Raw genomic sequence first — 16,812 nt, 5'->3', positions numbered from 1 at the left:
CTCACAGCCTCACACACACACTCACAGACTCACACACTCACTAACTCACTCACACTAACTCACACTCACAGCCTCACACTCACTCACAGACTCACACACACACTAACTCACTCACACTAACTCACTCACACTCACTCACAGCCTCACACACACACTAACTCACTCACACTCACAGACTCACACACACACTAACTCACTCACACTCACTCACTCACACTCACTCACAGACTCACACACACACTAACTCACTCACACTCACTCACAGACTCACACTCACTCACAGACTCACACTAACTCACTCACACTCACAGACTCACACTCACTCACATACTCACACTAACTCACACTCACTCACAGACTCACACTCACTCACAGACTCACACTAACTCACACTCACTCACAGACTCACACACACTAACTCACTCACACTAACTCACACTCACAGACTCACACTCACTCACAGCCTCACACTCACTCACAGACACACACACACTCTCACACACTCTCACACTCACACACACTCACACACACACTCTCAGACTCTCACACGCTCTCAGACTCTCACACACACTCTCAGACTCACACTCTCACACTCACACACACACTCTCAGACTCTCACACACACTCACAGACTCACACTCACTCACAGACACACACACTAATTCACACTCACAGCCTCACACTCACTCAGACTCACACACACTAACTCACACACACTTACTCACTCACACTAACTCACACTCACAGACTCACACTCACTCACAGACTCTCACACTCACTCACAGCCTCACACTCACTCACAGACACACACACACTCTCACACACTCTCACACTCACACACACACTCTCAGACTCTGACACACGTTGGCCAGCCTGTGCCAGTGGAAGTGCTGACAGGAGAGAAGTTGGTGCCTCAGTATTAATACCCGATTACAGTCCCGGCACTCTCTCACACCGGCAGCCTCCACCGGACCGCACACAGCTCCACAACCGGACCGCACACAGCTCCTCCACCGGACCGCACACAGCTCCACTACCGGACCGCACACAGCTCCTCCACCGGACCGCACACAGCCCCACAACCGGACCGCACACAGCTCCACAACCGGACCGCACGCCAGCCTCCTGCCTCGGCACGGCCACACAACTGCTCACTGCCACACTGCGGGCACAGCCAGGCTGCGAGGTAAGACACTGCACCTCGCCGGGGAAACCACAGTTAAACACAGTACAGCCCAGTGAGAGCAGGGTAAAAGCACAGTACAGTGCAGTAGAGCCCAGTGAGATCAGGGTAAAAGCACAGTACAGCGCAGTAGAGCGCAGTAGAGCCCAGTGAGATCAGGGTAAAAGCACAGTACAGCGCAGTAGAGCCCAGTGAGATCAGGGTAAAAGCACAGTACAGCGCAGTAGAGCCCAGCGAGATCAGGGTAAAAGCACAGTACAGCGCAGTAGAGCCCAGTGAGATCAGGGTAAAAGCACAGTACAGCGCAGTAGAGCCCAGCGAGATCGGGGTAAAAGCACAGTACAGCGCAGTAGAGCCCAGCGAGATCGGGGTAAAAGCACAGTACAGCGCAGTAGAGCCCAGCGAGATCGGGGTAAAAGCACAGTACAGCGCAGTACAGCCCAGTGAGATCGGGGTAAAAGCACAGTACAGCGCAGTAGAGCCCAGTGAGATTGGGGTAAAAGCACAGTACATTGCAGAAGAGCCCAGCGAGATCGGGGTAAAAGCACAGTACAGCGCAGTAGAGCCCAGCGAGATCGGGGTAAAAGCACAGTACAGCGCAGTAGAGCCCAGCGAGATCGGGGTAAAAGCACAGTACAGCGCAGTAGAGCCCAGCGAGATCGGGGTAAAAGCACAGTACAGCGCAGTAGAGCCCAGCGAGATCGGGGTAAAAGCACAGTACAGCGCAGTAGAGCCCAGCGAGATCGGGGTAAAAGCACAGTACAGCGCAGTACAGCCCAGTGAGATCGGGGTAAAAGCACAGTACAGCGCAGTAGAGCCCAGTGAGATCGGGGTAAAAGCACAGTACAGCGCAGTAGAGCCCAGTGAGATCAGGGTAAAAGCACAGTACAGTGCAGTAGAGCCCAGTGAGATCAGGGTAAAAGCACAGTACAGCGCAGTAGAGCCCAGCGAGATCGGGGTAAAAGCACAGTATAGCGCAGTAGAGCCCAGCGAGATCGGGGTAAAAGCACAGTACAGCACAGTAGAGCCCAGCGAGATCGGGGTAAAAGCCACTGGAAGAGCAGTCCGCCACTATGAAGCAGGGAGGGTCCCGGGGTGTCTGTGGGTGTGGGAGTCAGGGCGCAGGGCGTGTGTGCACCAGGTGTCCAGATGGAGCTGTGTCACAGTGCTAAGCCATATTATTTTAGATAAAGCTGTATATAATCTGAGCCCCAGGATCATATCCATACACAGCGCTGAACTCTCATCAGAAAGAGTCTGTGCGTGGGGCAGAGAGCACAGGGCCCACAGGTGCTCGTGTAGCAGGTTGACACAGGGGATCTGTGTATATTCCCAGCGGATGAGCAGTAAGTCCATGCGCAGAGGTACTGTACGTACTGTGTATACAGTATATATACAGGGGTGATGGGGGTTTCCAGTCTAGGTGTAGGTGTGCAACGTATACTGTGCAGATATAGATATCTTCCTGTCTCTCCCTGCTTGACCAGTCTCTGTCAGTTCCAGAGCACACCCTCTCCTCCTCTCTCTCGGTTCTAGATCGGTCCTTCTTCTTGTCTCTCTCGGTTCCAGATCGGTCCCTCTCCTGTCTCTCAGTACCGGGTCAGTCCCAGGTCTCCTCGTCTCACTTAGTTCTGGCTGTCCTCCTCTCTCTCAGTGTCTGGTCGGTGCTGGCTCTGCTCCTCTCTCTCAGTGTCTGGTCAGTGCTGGCTCTGCTCCTCTCTCTCAGTGCTGGGTCGGTGCTGGCTCTGCTCCTCTCTCTCAGTGCAGGGTCAGTCCAGGCTCTGCTCCTCTCTCTCAGTACTGGCTCTGCTCCTCTCTCTCAGTGCCGGGTCGGTGCTGGCTCTGCTCCTCTCTCTCAGTGCCGGGTCGGTGCTGGCTCTGCTCCTCTCTCTCAGTGCCAGGTCGGTGCTGGCTCTGCTCCTCTCTCTCAGTCCAGGCTCTCCTCCTCTCTCTCAGTCCAGGCTCTGCTCCTCTCTCTCAGTGCCGGCTCTCCTCCTCTCTCTCAGTGCTGGCTCTCCTCCTCTCTCTCAGTCCAGGCTCTGCTCCTCTCTCTCAGTGCCGGCTCTCCTCCTCTCTCCCCCCCAGATGTTTCCCTGGACGATCTTCTCCTCCCTGTCGGCCCAGCAGCTGCCCAGCCAGCGCTCCCCGGAGGACCTGGTGACGGAGACCCTGATGCTGGAGCTGGGCTCCCTGCTCAAGCGCTGCGAGCGGCTGCACCAGGAGAGGGCGCTGGAGGGCCGGCGGCGGCGCTCCAGTGTGGATTACTCCTGGCTGGCCACGCCGCCGAGGCTGGGCTTCCAGCTGACGCCCGGGGAGCTGCTGGAGCTGCAGGAGCTGTGCGGGAAGATCCCCCCCTCGCAGTGCGGGCCCGTCATACTGCGGTGAGCGGCGCCCGCCCGGTGCCCGTCCTGCTCCGCGGGCCGCGACGGGCTGCTCTGGAACACCCGCGGTACCGCTGATCTCACATTGCCATCAGCTCACCAGCACTGCTAGAACACTGCACACCGCGGTGACGAGCAGCAATCACACTCTGTAGCACTGCAGTGATCAGCAGTAATAACACTCTGCAACACTGCAGTAATAAGCAGTAATAACACTCTGTAGCACTGCAGTGATGAGCAGTAATCACACTCTGTAGCACTGCAGTGATCAGCAGTAATAACACTCTGCAACACTGCAGTAATAAGCAGTAATAACACTCTGTAGCACTGCAGTAATAAGCAGTAATGACACTACAGCAATGTGATAATAAGCAGTAATGACACTGCAACACTGCAGTAATAAGCAGTAATCACACTACAGCAATGTGATAATAAGCCGTAATGACACTCTGCAACACTGCAGTAATAAGCAGTAATCACACTACGGCAATGTGGTAATAAGCAGTAATAACACTCTGTAGCACTGCAGTAATAAGCAGTAATGACACTTCCCGGTCCTCTGCCCACCTTGCCCAGGGTGCGGAAGCTGGTCACGGAGTTCGAGCCGGACGTGCACGAGGTGTCCCGGATCTTCCGCTCGGTGCTGCGGGACTCCCTGGAGGAGGAGGAGGAGAGGGAGGAGCGCCGCCTGCAGAGCCGCTGGGAGAAGCGGCGGAGCAAGAGCCTGTCGCTGGTCTCCTTCAAGTCCCGCCTGCGCGTCAACCCCTTCCGGGGCGCGGGCTCCGCGCTGCCCGAGGACGAGCTGTGGCGCGGCGAGGAGGAGGCGGGGCTGGGCCTGGCGCGCAGGGTGCGGAGCATGCCCGAGATCACGCCCCTCGAGGAGAGGGCAGCGCAGTCCTGAAGGCGCTGGCGACGCTCTCGCTCGGGGTCGGGGGTTAGGGGTCAGAGGTCGGGGGGTTAGGGGTGAGGGGTCAGGGGGTGGGGGGCGGGACCTCCGCTCCAGCTGGCTGCACGGTCCGCGTGCAGCAGGGAGGGGAAGTCCCGCCCCTGCAGGCGTCTCAGGTGTTTCCCAATTAGCAGCTGACGGGGCCCGGAAAGCAGCCGATCTGACTTCTCATCCCAGCAGTCCGTCGAGCCACCATGAACGGTCCTGCGCGTGCTGCAGCCCCTTCTTCCCCAGCGTGAGCCCCTGGGTTACCTGCTCAACGGGTTAATTGAACAGCACGTTCAGGGCGCCGGTCGCTCCAGACACCAGCGATGGAAACGATCGCAGGGGGCTGTAGAGAACCCCCTCCACGCCCCAGAACCCCCACAGTAACACGAGACTGTGAGCAGGCTGGCAGGTGGCTATGGAAGAGCTCGTTAAGGGCTGATTGACCCCCCGTCCCCCTGAGACCAAGCCTGCACTGACGCCCCTCAGGGCTGGGGATCGAGGGCACCCCCTTCTCCTCTCTGGGCAAGGGGTGGGAATTTTACAGATGTCAATAACGAGATGCTGTTGAAAATAAAGGAAATAGTTGAAATAAATGTATTTACTGAGCTCCGAGTCCTTTGTCCTGCCTCACGCTCCCAGCAGCTGGATCTCAGCGTCTGCTCCTGTAAACAGGCCGCTGGCCCAGCAGGACTCCTCCGCCGGTCACTGGCCGGAGCCACTCGCCCCGCTGACCCCAGACAGCCACAGGGGGAGCTGTGGTTCAGCAAACCCATACTGGGCTACCGACCCAACCGAGACTGGGCTCGGCCATCTCTGAATACAAACCCTACTGGACACTGTGACCCAGACTGGACCGGCGATCTCTGGACTGTAGGGGTACAGTGTGACCCAGACTGGACTGTAAGGGTACAGAGTGATGCAGACTGGACCGGTGATCTCTGGACTGTAGGGGTACAGTGTGACCCAGACTGGACTGTAGGGGTGCAGTGTGACCCAGACTGGACCGGCGATCTCTGGACTGTAGGGGTACAGAGTGACCCAGACTGGACTGTAGGGGTACAGTGTGACCCAGACTGGACAGTGATCTCTGGACTGTAGGGGTACAGTGTGACCCAGACTGGACCAGTGATCTCTGGACTGTAGGGGTACAGTGTGACCCAGACTGGACCGGCGATCTCTGGACTGTAGGGGTACAGTGTGACCCAGACTGGACCGGTGGGCTCTGGACTGTAGGGGTACAGTGTGACCCAGACTGGACCGGCGAGCTCTGGACTGTAGGGGTACAGTGTGACCCAGATTGGACTGTAGGGGTACAGTGTGACCCAGACTGGACCAGTGATCTCTGGACTGTAGGGGTACAGTGTGACCCAGACTGGACCGGTGATCTCTGGACCGTAGGGGTACAGTGTGACCCAGACTGGACCGTAGGGGTACAGTGTGACCCAGACTGGACCGGCGATCTCTGGACCGTAGGGGTACAGTTTGACCCAGACTGGACTGTAGGGGTACAGTGTGACCCAGACTGGACCAGTGATCTCTGGACTGTAGGGGTACAGTGTGACCCAGACTGGACTGTAGGGGTACAGGGTGACCCAGACTGGACCAGTGATCTCTGGACTGTAGGGGTACAGTGTGACCCAGACTGGACTGTAGGGGTACAGTGTGACCCAGACTGGACAGTGATCTCTGGACTGTAGGGGTACAGTGTGACCCAGGTAAGCCAATCGCAGTCCTAACTGCTGTCCAGTGACTGATCTGCCACTCCCTCCCTTCAATCACTGAAGAGTCAGAAAAGAACCACAAGAACTGTCTTCAGGGTTTTAATCAGGTCTTTCTCTGTACAACACAAAATCTTTGTTTAAGCTGTTAATAGAAAAAAGTCACAGTTAATTGAGAAAGATAGGTCTTAGATTTCAAAAGCAAAGGTTTAGATTTCTAAATGCACTTTTACTTAAAAATTGCATTACAATATGAATTGCACTATTGTCGAAAGAACCATCTTCACCTTCTTAAATATAATTCAGAGATCAGGGAAAAATAGAGTCTGGACTAGACTGGGAGCTGGATTAGTTCTTCACTGGGATTATAATCAGATTTACTGACACTGACAGAGCAGTCTGAGACATTGCAGGCTGGACTGGACTGGCTGGACTGGGAGCTTGATTAGTTCTTCACTGGGATTATAATCAGACTCCACTGACACTGACAGAGCAGTCTGAGACACCGCAGGCTGGACTGGACTGGCTGGACTGGGAGGCTGGGTTATCATTATCACAGTAAAGCCACTCCAGTCAAGTCTCAACGAGAGTCTGAATAAAAATCAGCCTACGTCCGTATGTCCGGGACAGTCCAGAGATGCATCAAATATTGTCACAGGAAAAAAAGAAATTTCCAGGCCTGCTCCCGGGAAGGGTGGCTGGGCCCTTCCCACGGTTAACAAGCCATTCCTGAATTGCAATCCCACCCCTAGACATTCCCATCACATTCCCTGATCACTGAACTGCACTCAGTACTTGCTTATTTGACCTCTGGCTCCGGCTTGTACATCGGCATCGGACGCGCAGGGGTGACCCGAGACCGACGCCCAGCGGACCACCAGGCTGGTCAGCACAGGGGTCGGAGGTCAGGTGGAACTCCTGTGGGGCAGGTCGGCTGTCCAGACCGCAGGCAGGCTCACTGGACTCCAGCACGGTCACCCCTGGGCTGCTGGCCCGCCCTGGAGCGGATCAGAACCTGCCTCCTCTCTCTGTGTGTGTGTGTGTGAGAGAGAGACAGGTAGTCTTCCTTCATGACACCACTTCCCCAGGTACAACAGCAGGGGGATTGTGGGAGACTGTGTGTGTGTGTGGGGGGGGGCTCCCCAAGCTAGTCCTGGACACCCACACACCTGCTGGGGTTCAGTACCGTTCCGCTGCCCACAGGCAAGGGCAGGTCTCCGATAAGGAATGTGGGGCTCCCTCAGCTGGGGAAAAACAGTGTGAACTCCTACAGGCCCAACCGAGCAGGACCCAGTCCCCACATTCACCCTTCAACCCCGTGATCAGGGCGGCGAGGGGTTCGACTGCGTGACTGAGAGCCGGGGTGACTGTGTGGAGACCCTCTCCCCCCCGCAGGACCAGGACTGGGGCCCCCTGAATTAAAGCACTGCCCCACCCCTCCCACCTCCTGCCCGCTCCTCCTCCTCTGGAGACGCATTAAAACACTGACAGAAGAGCTACAGGAAATAAATACAAACGTCTCCCGGGAGGAGAGAGGGCAGCGGTTTGTCCAGCTCCCCTCAGACCCCCGCTGACGCGTCCGGTCCGCCCCCAGGCCACGAACCACCCCTCCACTTCTGGATTGGTCCTTTATTGACTTAATTGAATCTCACAGATGAGACCCTGCAGGACAGGCAGGGCAGCGAGGTGAGGTCGCGCCCGTCCCCGGCCAGCCTGTCGAGATATCCCACTGTCATGCCAGGCTGACCTCTGACCCCTGACCCCTGACCCCTGGCGCTGTGCGGGGGGGGGGGGGGTACACGGGAGTCGACACTTTCTATTTCAGGGAGAACTGCGCTTCGGCCGCGAGTCAGTAAAAACAGGAACGGGCGCCCGGAAAGTCCCGGAGCCCTGCGCCCCTCGTGCTCCTCTTCGGGGTCGGGCGGCGGAGAGGAAGGGGGGGGGGGTCACGCGGCAGGATGTCGTGACGGGTCCCCCGCCATCGCGCCCCTCGAGTCCCCATGGGATCCAGGTCAGGACGCCTCCCTCTCTCGCCCGCCTCCCCCGCCGCCCTCAGGCCAGGAAGACGACGAAGACGACGAAGAAGATGATGAGGATGAGGAAGATCTTCACCATCAGCCAGCGGTTGGAGGTGACGGACTGGAAGTACTTGAGGATCTCGCCGTGCGCCGCCTCCACGTTCAGCTGCGTGTCCTCCACGTTGGCGTCGATCCTGAGAGACGGGGACGCAGGGAGAGAGGGGTGAGTCCCGCCGCCTCCCTCTCCTCTCCTCTCTCTCAGGCTCCTTCTCTCCCGTCCCTCTCCTCTCTCTCAGGCTCCTTCTCTCCCCCCTCTCCCCTCCCGTCCCTCTCCTCTCTCTCAGGCTCCTTCTCCCCCCTCTCCTCTCTCTCAGGCTCCTTCTCTCCCGTCCCTCTCCTCTCTCTCAGGCTCCTTCTCTCCCCCCTCTCCTCTCTCTCAGGCTCCTTCTCTCCCCCCTCTCCTCTCTCTCAGGCTCCTTCTCTCCCCCCTCTCCTCTCTCTCAGGCTCCTTCTCTCCCCTCTCCCCTCCCTCTCCTCTCTCTCAGGCTCCTTCTCTCCCCTCTCCCCTCCCTCTCCTCTCTCTCAGGCTCCTTCTCTCCCCCCTCTCCTCTCTCTCAGGCTCCTTCTCTCCCCTCTCCCCTCCCTCTCCTCTCTCTCAGGCTCCTTCTCTTCCCTCTCCCCTCCCTCTCCTCTCTCTCAGGCTCCTTCTCTCCCCCCTCTCCTCTCTCTCAGGCTCCTTCTCTCCCCTCTCCCCTCCCTCTCCTCTCTCTCAGGCTCCTTCTCTCCCCCCTCTCCTCTCTCTCAGGCTCCTTCTCTCCCCCCTCTCCTCTCTCTCAGGCTCCTTCTCTCCCCCCTCTCCTCTCTCTCAGGCTCCTTCTCTCCCCCCTCTCCTCTCTCTCAGGCTCCTTCTCTCCCCCCTCTCCTCTCTCTCAGGCTCCTTCTCTCTCCCCTCTCCTCTCTCTCAGGCTCCTTCTCTCCCCCCTCTCCTCTCTCTCAGGCTCCTTCTCTCCCCCCTCTCCTCTCTCTCAGGCTCCTTCTCTCCCCCCTCTCCTCTCTCTCAGGCTCCTTCTCTCCCCCCTCTCCTCTCTCTCAGGCTCCTTCTCTCCCCCCTCTCCTCTCTCTCAGGCTCCTTCTCTCCCCCCTCTCCTCTCTCTCAGGCTCCTTCTCTCTCCCCTCTCCTCTCTCTCAGGCTCCTTCTCTCCCCCCTCTCCTCTCTCTCAGGCTCCTTCTCTCCCCTCTCTCAGGCTCCTTCTCTCCCCTCTCTCAGGCTCCTTCTCTCCCCTCTCTCAGGCTCCTTCTCTCCCCTCTCTCAGGCTCCTTCTCTCCCCTCTCTCAGGCTCCTTCTCTCCCCTCTCTCAGGCTCCTTCTCTCCCCTCTCTCAGGCTCCTTCTCTCCCCTCTCTCAGGCTCCTTCTCTCCCCTCTCTCAGGCTCCTTCTCTCCCCTCTCTCAGGCTCCTTCTCTCCCCTCTCTCAGGCTCCTTCTCTCCCCTCTCTCAGGCTCCTTCTCTCCCCTCTCTCAGGCTCCTTCTCTCCCCCCTCTCCCCTCCCCTCCCTCTCCTCTCTCTCAGGCTCCTTCTCTCCCCGTCCCTCACCCTGTCCCTCACCCTGTCCCTCACCCTGTCCCTCACCCTGTCCCTCTCCACTCTCTCAGGCTCCTTCTCTCCCCTCTCCCCTCCCTCTCCCCTCCCTCTCCTCTTTCTCAGGCTATTTCTCTCAGCTCTCCCCTCCCTCTCCTCTCTCTCAGGCTCCTTCTCTCCCCTCCCTCTCCTCTCTCCCGTCCCTCTCTCCTGTCCCTCTCCTCTCCCCCGTCCCTCTCCTCTCACCTCTGGATGGTCTCCTCCTGCTCCTTCACCATGTGAGCCAGCTGCTGGAAGATGGAGCCCAGCTCCACGATGGTGGACTCGATGTTCTGCATGGTGTCGGCCCGGCTCTGAATGTACGAGTCCTGGGGAGAGCAGACGGAGCGCTCACGGGTCCGGCCCCCACACGGGCCCGGCCGCAGCAGCCTTCCTCCCCCGGCCCCTCCTCCCCCTCACCTGCTCGTCGAGGAGCTGCAGCTGCTGGCTGGCCCTGGCGTCCATGTCGATGGAGACGTCTGCCGAGCGCGGAGAGTCGTCCCGCAGGAGCACCGAGCTGCCTGGAGAGACGGAGACAGACGAGACTTGTCCAGTGGAAGCGTGGAGGCGTTGTACCGACAGAGAGAGGAGGCAGAGACAGGAGACAGCGAGAGAGAGGAGGCAGTGAGACAGAGAGAGCAGGCAGAGACAGGAGACGGGCAGAGAGACAGGAGAGAGAGAGAGAGGAGGCAGTGACGGGAGACGGGCAGTGACAGAGAGAGAGAGGAGGCAGTGACGGGAGACGGCGAGGCAGAGAGAGAGAGAGAGAGGAGGCAGTGACGGGAGACGGGCAGTGACAGAGAGAGAGGAGGCAGTGACGGGAGACTGGCAGTGACAGAGAGAGAGGAGGCAGTGACGGGAGACGGCGAGGCAGAGAGAGAGAGAGGAGGCGGTGACGGGAGACGGGCAGTGCCGGGAGAGCGACAGGGCCGTGGCTCTCACCGAAGTTGTTGGCGTGCAGCGGGGAGGAGGAGACGGGCGCCTGAGAGAAGTGCTCTCGCCGGCTGCGCTGCTGCTTCAGGTTCTGCGTCAACAAGCAGACAGGAAGTCAGACCCTCACGCCAACAGGAAGACACCGCTGTCCTGACTCCTGCAAGATCCCCGGACTCCGGGACGGAACAGTCCGTCTCCCTACAGCTGCCCCACAACCCCCCTGGGGGGCAGCAGCCAGAGCCGAACACTGAGTCCTCCAGACTCTCACACATCCCCAGTCCTGGGCTTCACCGGTGACACCAACCACACCTGTGCCAGGTGTGCAACCCCGCCCACTCCAGACCGGATATGATGTCACAGACTCCTCCCACCTCCCCCTCGCTGAGCTGACAGCATGGCAGCTGCAAGCCCACTGTCCAGCACGGTGCGGAAACAGGGGTTCCTTTCCCAGTACAGCCCCCCGAAAGCTGCGCTGTGGACTCGGACCCGAGTCCTCCCTCCAGGACAACACTCACCTCTGTTCTCACCTCCAGGACCGACTTGAAGTCGTTGGACATCGTGGCCAGCTTGGACTGCAGGAGCGAGAGCGAGAGAAGAGAAGAGTGAGCATCGGTCTCCCGCCGTGTCCCAGCATCCTCGCCCGCGGTCCCGCTGGGGCTCGGGGCATCCCGTTTCTAACCTGCGTTTCACCGGGGGGCTCACGAGCGCCCCCACGCGCCCAGCGGACTGGGCTGAGGGGGATCACCCCCCCCTCCTCGCTGAGTTTAACAACTCATCAGATTTTACGTCCACTGGTTTGTATGAGGCCGCTTCAGATCCAGCGGAGGCACAAAACGTTGACATAAAGCTTTTCTGTCATCGCCTCATTCTGACTCATGAATATTCGCCGACAGGCGGTGTGTTTTGTACGCTGAGAGACGCAAGTACTTAATATTCAGTATTCAACAGTGCAAAGCTCTCACGTACTGCCAAGTTTACCTTATGTAGCCGACTTTGACCACTTTGGAACAAACCTGGTCATGTGAATAGAGGCGTTACCTTCCTCCCACTGCCGTTTTTGTGCTGGGACAGACGAGATGAAACGGATTTAGCGGCGCAAGACTCTGATTAAGCAATCTGTTGCCAAGTTTTCCTCAGCCGGGCCTGCTCAGCGTGAAGGAACATGCTGCCTCGCCGCTTGTGCGCAGGGACAGACCAGACGACACCCAGTGGCCTTTTAAAAGAATTCCCTGCAGACGTGCACTGAGCCACTGGAGGGGAGGCAGTAACAGCAGATGGCACTCAGACCCGGAGCCAGCGAGCGACGTCACACGAGGGTGCCCCTCGAACCCTCGCCCGCGCAGGCCCGCAGGCAGTGCGGCGGGGTGGGACACGGCCTCTCTCCCTCCCCGCGGGGCTGCGTCTCGCGGAGGACCTGTGGGCCGGCGGGCCGGACTGACCTGCAGCGACACCACGATGGTGTTGGAATGTGTCTGGATGTGCCGGCCGGACTGGCCGCCCCGCGACCGGACCAGGTCCTGCAGCTGGGCAATCTGCTTGTTCAGGCTGTTGATGTCCTGCACAAGGAAACAGAGACCATGACAGTCAGCTCCGAGCCCATTCCAGACACGGTATCCCCCGACCCAGTCAGCTCCGAGCCCATTCCAGACACGGTATCCCCCGACCCAGTCAGCTCCGAGCCCATTCCAGACACGGTATCCCCTGACCCAGTCAGCTCCGAGCCCATTCCAGACACGGTATCCCCTGACCCAGTCAGCTCCGAGCCCATTCCAGACACGGTATCCCCTGGCCCAGTCAGATCCGAGCCCATTCCAGACACGGTATCCCCTGACCCAGTCAGCTCCGAGCCCATTCCAGACACGGTATCCCCCGACCCAGTCAGCTCCGAGCCCATTCCAGACACGGTATCCCCCGACCCAGTCAGCTCCGAGCCCATTCCAGACATGGTAGCCCCCGACCCAGTCAGCTCCGAGCCCATTCCAGACACGGTATCCCCCGACCCAGTCAGCTCCGAGCTCAGTAAGTAATACATCTGCTCAGCCGCTTGCCTGCTTGATGATGTAGGTGAGCTCCTCGATCTCCACGGCCTTGTCATCGAACAGCGACTTCCTCTTGGCAACTGCAAAACCCCAGAGACGCGTCACATGACCGGCACGCACCAGCGCCCTCGCAAGCTCACCCACCACAGCACAGCGGGGAAAGTGTGCTTACGTATCGTCAGTTTCTCCAGTTTGGCAAAAGTGTTGCTCAAGTCCTTCCCAATCCTCCTGTGGGCGAGAGACAAAGAACAGGGAGCAGAGGTCAGCGGTCAGCCCCGCGTGTCCAGCCTGTCACTGACGCCTGGGTTTACAGTGTCTGGATGGCCGAGATCCGCGTGACAAGGTGGAGACGCGTGAAAGGCGGCGGTCAGCGAGCTGGAGAGCAGGGGACTCACTTGGCCATGATGGTGAAGTCGCTGCGTTGCTTGACCGCGCTGAGAGCCGGCTTGTGGACCTGGACTCCATTCTGGCAGAGCAGAGACACAGAATGAGCCTCCTCTTCCTCCTCCTCCTCCTCCTCCTCTCCCTCACCCCACTGATCAACCCTCTATACCTCTCCTATTGCCCTCTCTCCCTCCTCCATCCTCCCCCTCAGCCCTCACATCTTCACCCCTTCCTCTCCCTCCCCCGCCTCCCTCTCCTCTCCCCAGTACCTGTCTGCCCTGCAGCGACTTGCAGGCGGAGAGGAACTCCTGGGTGCGGTCCCGGCCGGACATGGCGTTGTCGGTGGCGACGGGGAGGGGGGGGGGCCCGGCAGGGGGGGGGCAGTCCTGCGCTTGCGTCTGGGAGGGTCCGAGATACACGCCCTGCTCTGTGCTTCTAGAACCGTGACGGCGTCTCGTATACATTGAGGCTCCGAAGCATCACCTGCCGGACAGGAGGACAACCGGGGGTCAGTGGACTGGACAGGACTGGACAGGCCCCACACCCCGTGCCGGACAGCGGGACCGGTCCCCTCTGCGCTGGGAGGAGGCTGGCGCCAGCAGCCTCTACCTCAACCCTGCTGCAGCAACACAGGAACAGTCCCCAACGAGACTGAAGGACACCTGGACAGACACAAGCCCTCCCACTATAACTAGAACTCTGTTCTACTGGACCGGGACTGGAGCCCCCAGTGTAACAGACTGTCCTACTGGACCGGAGCCCCCAGTGTAACAGACTGTCCTACTGGACCGGAGCCCCCAGTGTAACAGACTGTCCTACTGGACTGGAGCCCCCAGTGTAACAGACTGTCCTACTGGACTGGAGCCCCAGTGTAACAGGACTGTCCTACTGGACTGGAACCCCCAGTGTAACAGGACTGTCCTACTGGACTGGAACCCCCAGTGTAACAGGACTGTCCTACTGGACTGTATGAACCAGTTGCTGAACAGCTGTTTTGCTGAAATAAATAAAATAAGCATTTTTAAATAAAAAGGTTTAAGAGAATAAAGTGTACAAAGAATCACAATTGACCTTTCTGTGTTATCGGCTCGATAAGCGTGAAGATTTAGATTTCACCGAGCTGGGGGGTTGTTATCTTGTCTCAGGACCGACTCCAAAATTTTCGGTTTCTGTTGAAATGAGAAGATAGACTCAGTCAGCACAACCAGCGCCCCGCCTCTTCCCACGGCGGATTGGCCCACCAACACGCTCATCACCGCCCCCTGTGGACAACGCTCTACGCTATTGGTTCAGCGAACGGGCCACTACGCCCTCGCAATCACGCCGGGACCCCTATTGGCTGTTCCCGCTGCCACTCCCCGCCGACCAGTTGTAACCTCAGCGAGCGGCGGTTGGCAGCGACTCGCGTCAATCAAACTACCCGGGGGCCCTCATTGGCCGCCTGAGACGTCAACAACAACTTCAGATGTCTCCGACAGCAGCTTCAAGCGGTCTTTAAGGCTACTATTAAAATAAAACCCCACACCACACACTCCAATCTGCACTGAAACAGGTCGCGCATTATAACCGAGAAAACTCCAGCCCCCCCGAACCGCCGACAGTGACGGACAGAGCAACTGCGGGTCACTTTCAGACTGTTAAAAGCCCCATCTACCCTTCCCGGATAAATAACTCGACATTTTAAAAACACAAAGGAACGGGTGTCGGGGAAACCCGACCTCCCCCGGCACCCGTGCCCCCAGCTGGGGAGGTGCGCACCGGCGGTTCGCCACAGGCCTCCTCTCTCTCCTCACCGGTATGTCCGCGTCTCTCTCCGGTTCCGCCGCCGCGCCGCTCCGTCTCCCTCCGCCGCTGCGTTTCAATCCGGGTCACTCCCCGGCCGCTGACGTCACAGCGCCACGTCTACCAGCGGGCGTGCCCCTCCTCCCGGCCTGACGTCATCGCGCCGGGGGGCGCGGCCAGGACAGGTGCGGCGTCACGGTTCCTGTTTCTCTGTTAGAGCAGAATTAGACCATTCACTTTCGTGGATTGAGTGTGGAGACTGGTTTGGTTAACCTTGATGCTCGTAATAAAAACGGACTGAGCGAGAGGGTGCAGGTAGCCAGCACAATGACTGGTGCACAACAGCTACAACTGCCGGACATCACGCTCGATCACACAGGATGATCCCTGACTGCCATGATCACCCGTCGCACGGTGATCCGAGCTCTTCCATCTCCTTCCAAGACTCAGGAGCAGTAGGACTGAGTCGCCGTCCATTCCCCCAGCTCCTGGCCTGCTCAGTGTGAACAGCTGGCTGGATGTGTGCTCTATTTATATACAGTATCCGTGTTTGTTAAGGAGCTCGTGTTGTGTAGAATGTGTTGTGGCCTTTCCCTGCCTGCGGAGCCCCTGGACGAGAAGGCCGAGTGCAGTAGGAGGAAGGCGAAGGGTCGGCCCAGTCCAGTTTGTCGTTGTGCAATGAGATGGTGTCAGTAAGCGCTGATGTGCAGAGAGACACTGGCTGGGGAGACAGGACCCTCAGACTCACCGGTGAAGGCACACACACACAAACACAAACACCACACAGAAAACCAACGTGTAGTTTCTCGAAAGGTGTGAACAGACCTGCTCCGAAAGAATCCACTAGATGGCGCTGTCGGACTGCATTAGAAGAGGCTGCTCAGAGGATCAGGGAGGTCAGACAAGAGCCATCCGGTCTCTCTCCCTGTCCCTTCATCTGTCTCTCTCCCTGTCCCTTTATCACACAGTACATGACACACACACCACACTGACACACACACCACACCTGTTGTGCAGATCGCCCCTGCAGACTGGAGTCCCCTCTGTCCCTGTGGCCAGGCGCCTCGGACAGCGCAGTGCTGGCGGCGAGCAGCAGGGGGCAGTGCAGACAGACCCGCGCCTGCAGTTACGGACTCTCAGCTTCCTCATCACCTTTGTGGCAGCTTGTGGACGAGGGGCGTGTCCCCACGAGGAGTCAGTGTCTCCTGTCCCGGGAGACACCCAGCTGTGTCCTCAAGGGGCGCTTATTGCCCTGCAGCAGGAGCAGGAGGGGAGCACATGACCCTTGACCTTTCACCTCCCTGCTCCAAGTTCATGTTAAATTAAAACACAACACGACCGCCGGACCCCCGTGTCTGACACTGGCTGAAAACCGCAGGGGAGGGAGTGAGAGAGACCTGGCCCTGCCCTCTGCCCTGTCTCCCCCTGCTGCTGCGGACCAGACTGTAACTCCTGGCTGCCTCTCCCCTCGTCAGGACTCTCGGCTCCCAGGACAGCGAGTCTGTAAATATTATTGTCTCCCAGCGGCAATCAGGCTCCCCCCACCGTCCAGCCCCCCCAACGCACTGTTTTTCTTTCATTAGTGCAGGAAGTGCTGAGGTTTCTGATTATGACAAACACACAGCTGTCTGCTGTCTGCTGTCTGCTGTCTGCTGCAGGGCTCAGGTGTCAGACCGGGAGGACAGCCGGTCCGGTGGTTCAGGTCCAGTCTTGTTAGATATTCTAACATTTAAAAAATGGATCAATATGCAAATAGAAGAAATTAATCCAGAAACAAGCCAAAATAAACGGGATAAAGTTGAAAGACCACTCGGAAACACCTCA

General features: G+C 58.6%; 2 protein-coding genes and 2 long non-coding RNA genes across 5 annotated transcripts in view; 2 read left to right on the top strand and 2 right to left on the bottom strand.

The window, feature by feature from the left end:
* Positions 1–16,812, top strand: part of LOC148646520 (uncharacterized) — an 83,732-nt gene that overhangs the window by 46,206 nt on the left and 20,714 nt on the right. The gene's annotated exons all lie outside the window — the stretch shown is intronic.
* On the top strand, positions 950–5,095 carry LOC148646525 (protein RD3-like). The gene is made up of 3 exons (XM_088609112.1): positions 950–1,186; positions 3,269–3,564; positions 4,141–5,095. Exons 2-3 carry the CDS (start codon positions 3,269–3,271, stop codon positions 4,463–4,465), a joined length of 621 nt encoding a protein of 206 aa, XP_088465238.1. The 5' UTR covers positions 950–1,186; the 3' UTR covers positions 4,466–5,095.
* Positions 6,303–16,812, bottom strand: part of LOC148646521 (uncharacterized) — a 30,355-nt gene continuing 19,845 nt past the window's right edge. The window contains exon 2 of the long non-coding RNA XR_015927759.1: positions 6,303–6,700. This is a non-coding gene — a long non-coding RNA (uncharacterized LOC148646521). The remainder of the gene's footprint in view (positions 6,701–16,812) is intronic.
* Positions 7,831–15,124, bottom strand: stx5a (syntaxin 5A). 2 transcript variants are annotated; one of them, XM_088609100.1, is made up of 12 exons: positions 15,000–15,124; positions 14,278–14,375; positions 13,476–13,689; positions 13,218–13,288; positions 12,995–13,050; positions 12,832–12,902; positions 12,223–12,339; positions 11,299–11,355; positions 10,793–10,874; positions 10,271–10,371; positions 10,058–10,179; positions 7,831–8,428 (listed from the first exon to the last, which is right to left on the bottom strand). In XM_088609100.1, the coding sequence occupies exons 3-12, from the start codon at positions 13,668–13,670 to the stop codon at positions 8,269–8,271; spliced, it is 1,032 nt and encodes a 343-aa protein (XP_088465226.1). In that variant the 5' UTR covers positions 13,671–13,689; positions 14,278–14,375; positions 15,000–15,124; the 3' UTR covers positions 7,831–8,268. The 2 variants fall into 2 exon arrangements, with proteins under 2 accessions (XP_088465226.1, XP_088465227.1); XM_088609101.1 differs by lacking the exon at positions 14,278–14,375 and having other exon boundaries at positions 15,000–15,121.

The sequence above is a fragment of the Lepisosteus platostomus genome, chromosome 16 (genome assembly GCF_059453375.1).
Source record: "Lepisosteus platostomus isolate fLepPlt1 chromosome 16, fLepPlt1.hap1, whole genome shotgun sequence".
Lineage (NCBI taxonomy): Eukaryota > Metazoa > Chordata > Actinopteri > Semionotiformes > Lepisosteidae > Lepisosteus > Lepisosteus platostomus.
The sequence above is the reverse complement of the archived record's forward strand: the minus strand, read 5'-3'. Positions and strand labels throughout refer to the sequence as shown.

Coding starts and splice junctions, on each gene's coding strand:
- LOC148646525 (XM_088609112.1), top strand. CDS start 3,269: ATGTTTCCCTGGACGATCTTCTCCTCCCTGTCGGCCCAGCAGCTGCCC. Junction 3,565..4,140: donor TGCGGGCCCGTCATACTGCG/GTGAGCGGCGCC, acceptor CACCTTGCCCAG/GGTGCGGAAGCTGGTCACGG.
- stx5a (XM_088609100.1), bottom strand. CDS start 13,670: ATGTATACGAGACGCCGTCACGGTTCTAGAAGCACAGAGCAGGGCGTG. Junction 12,340..12,831: donor TCACCTACATCATCAAGCAG/GCAAGCGGCTGA, acceptor TTCCTTGTGCAG/GACATCAACAGCCTGAACAA. Junction 8,429..10,057: donor CAGGAGGAGACCATCCAGAG/GTGAGAGGAGAG, acceptor CCCGTCTCTCAG/GATCGACGCCAACGTGGAGG.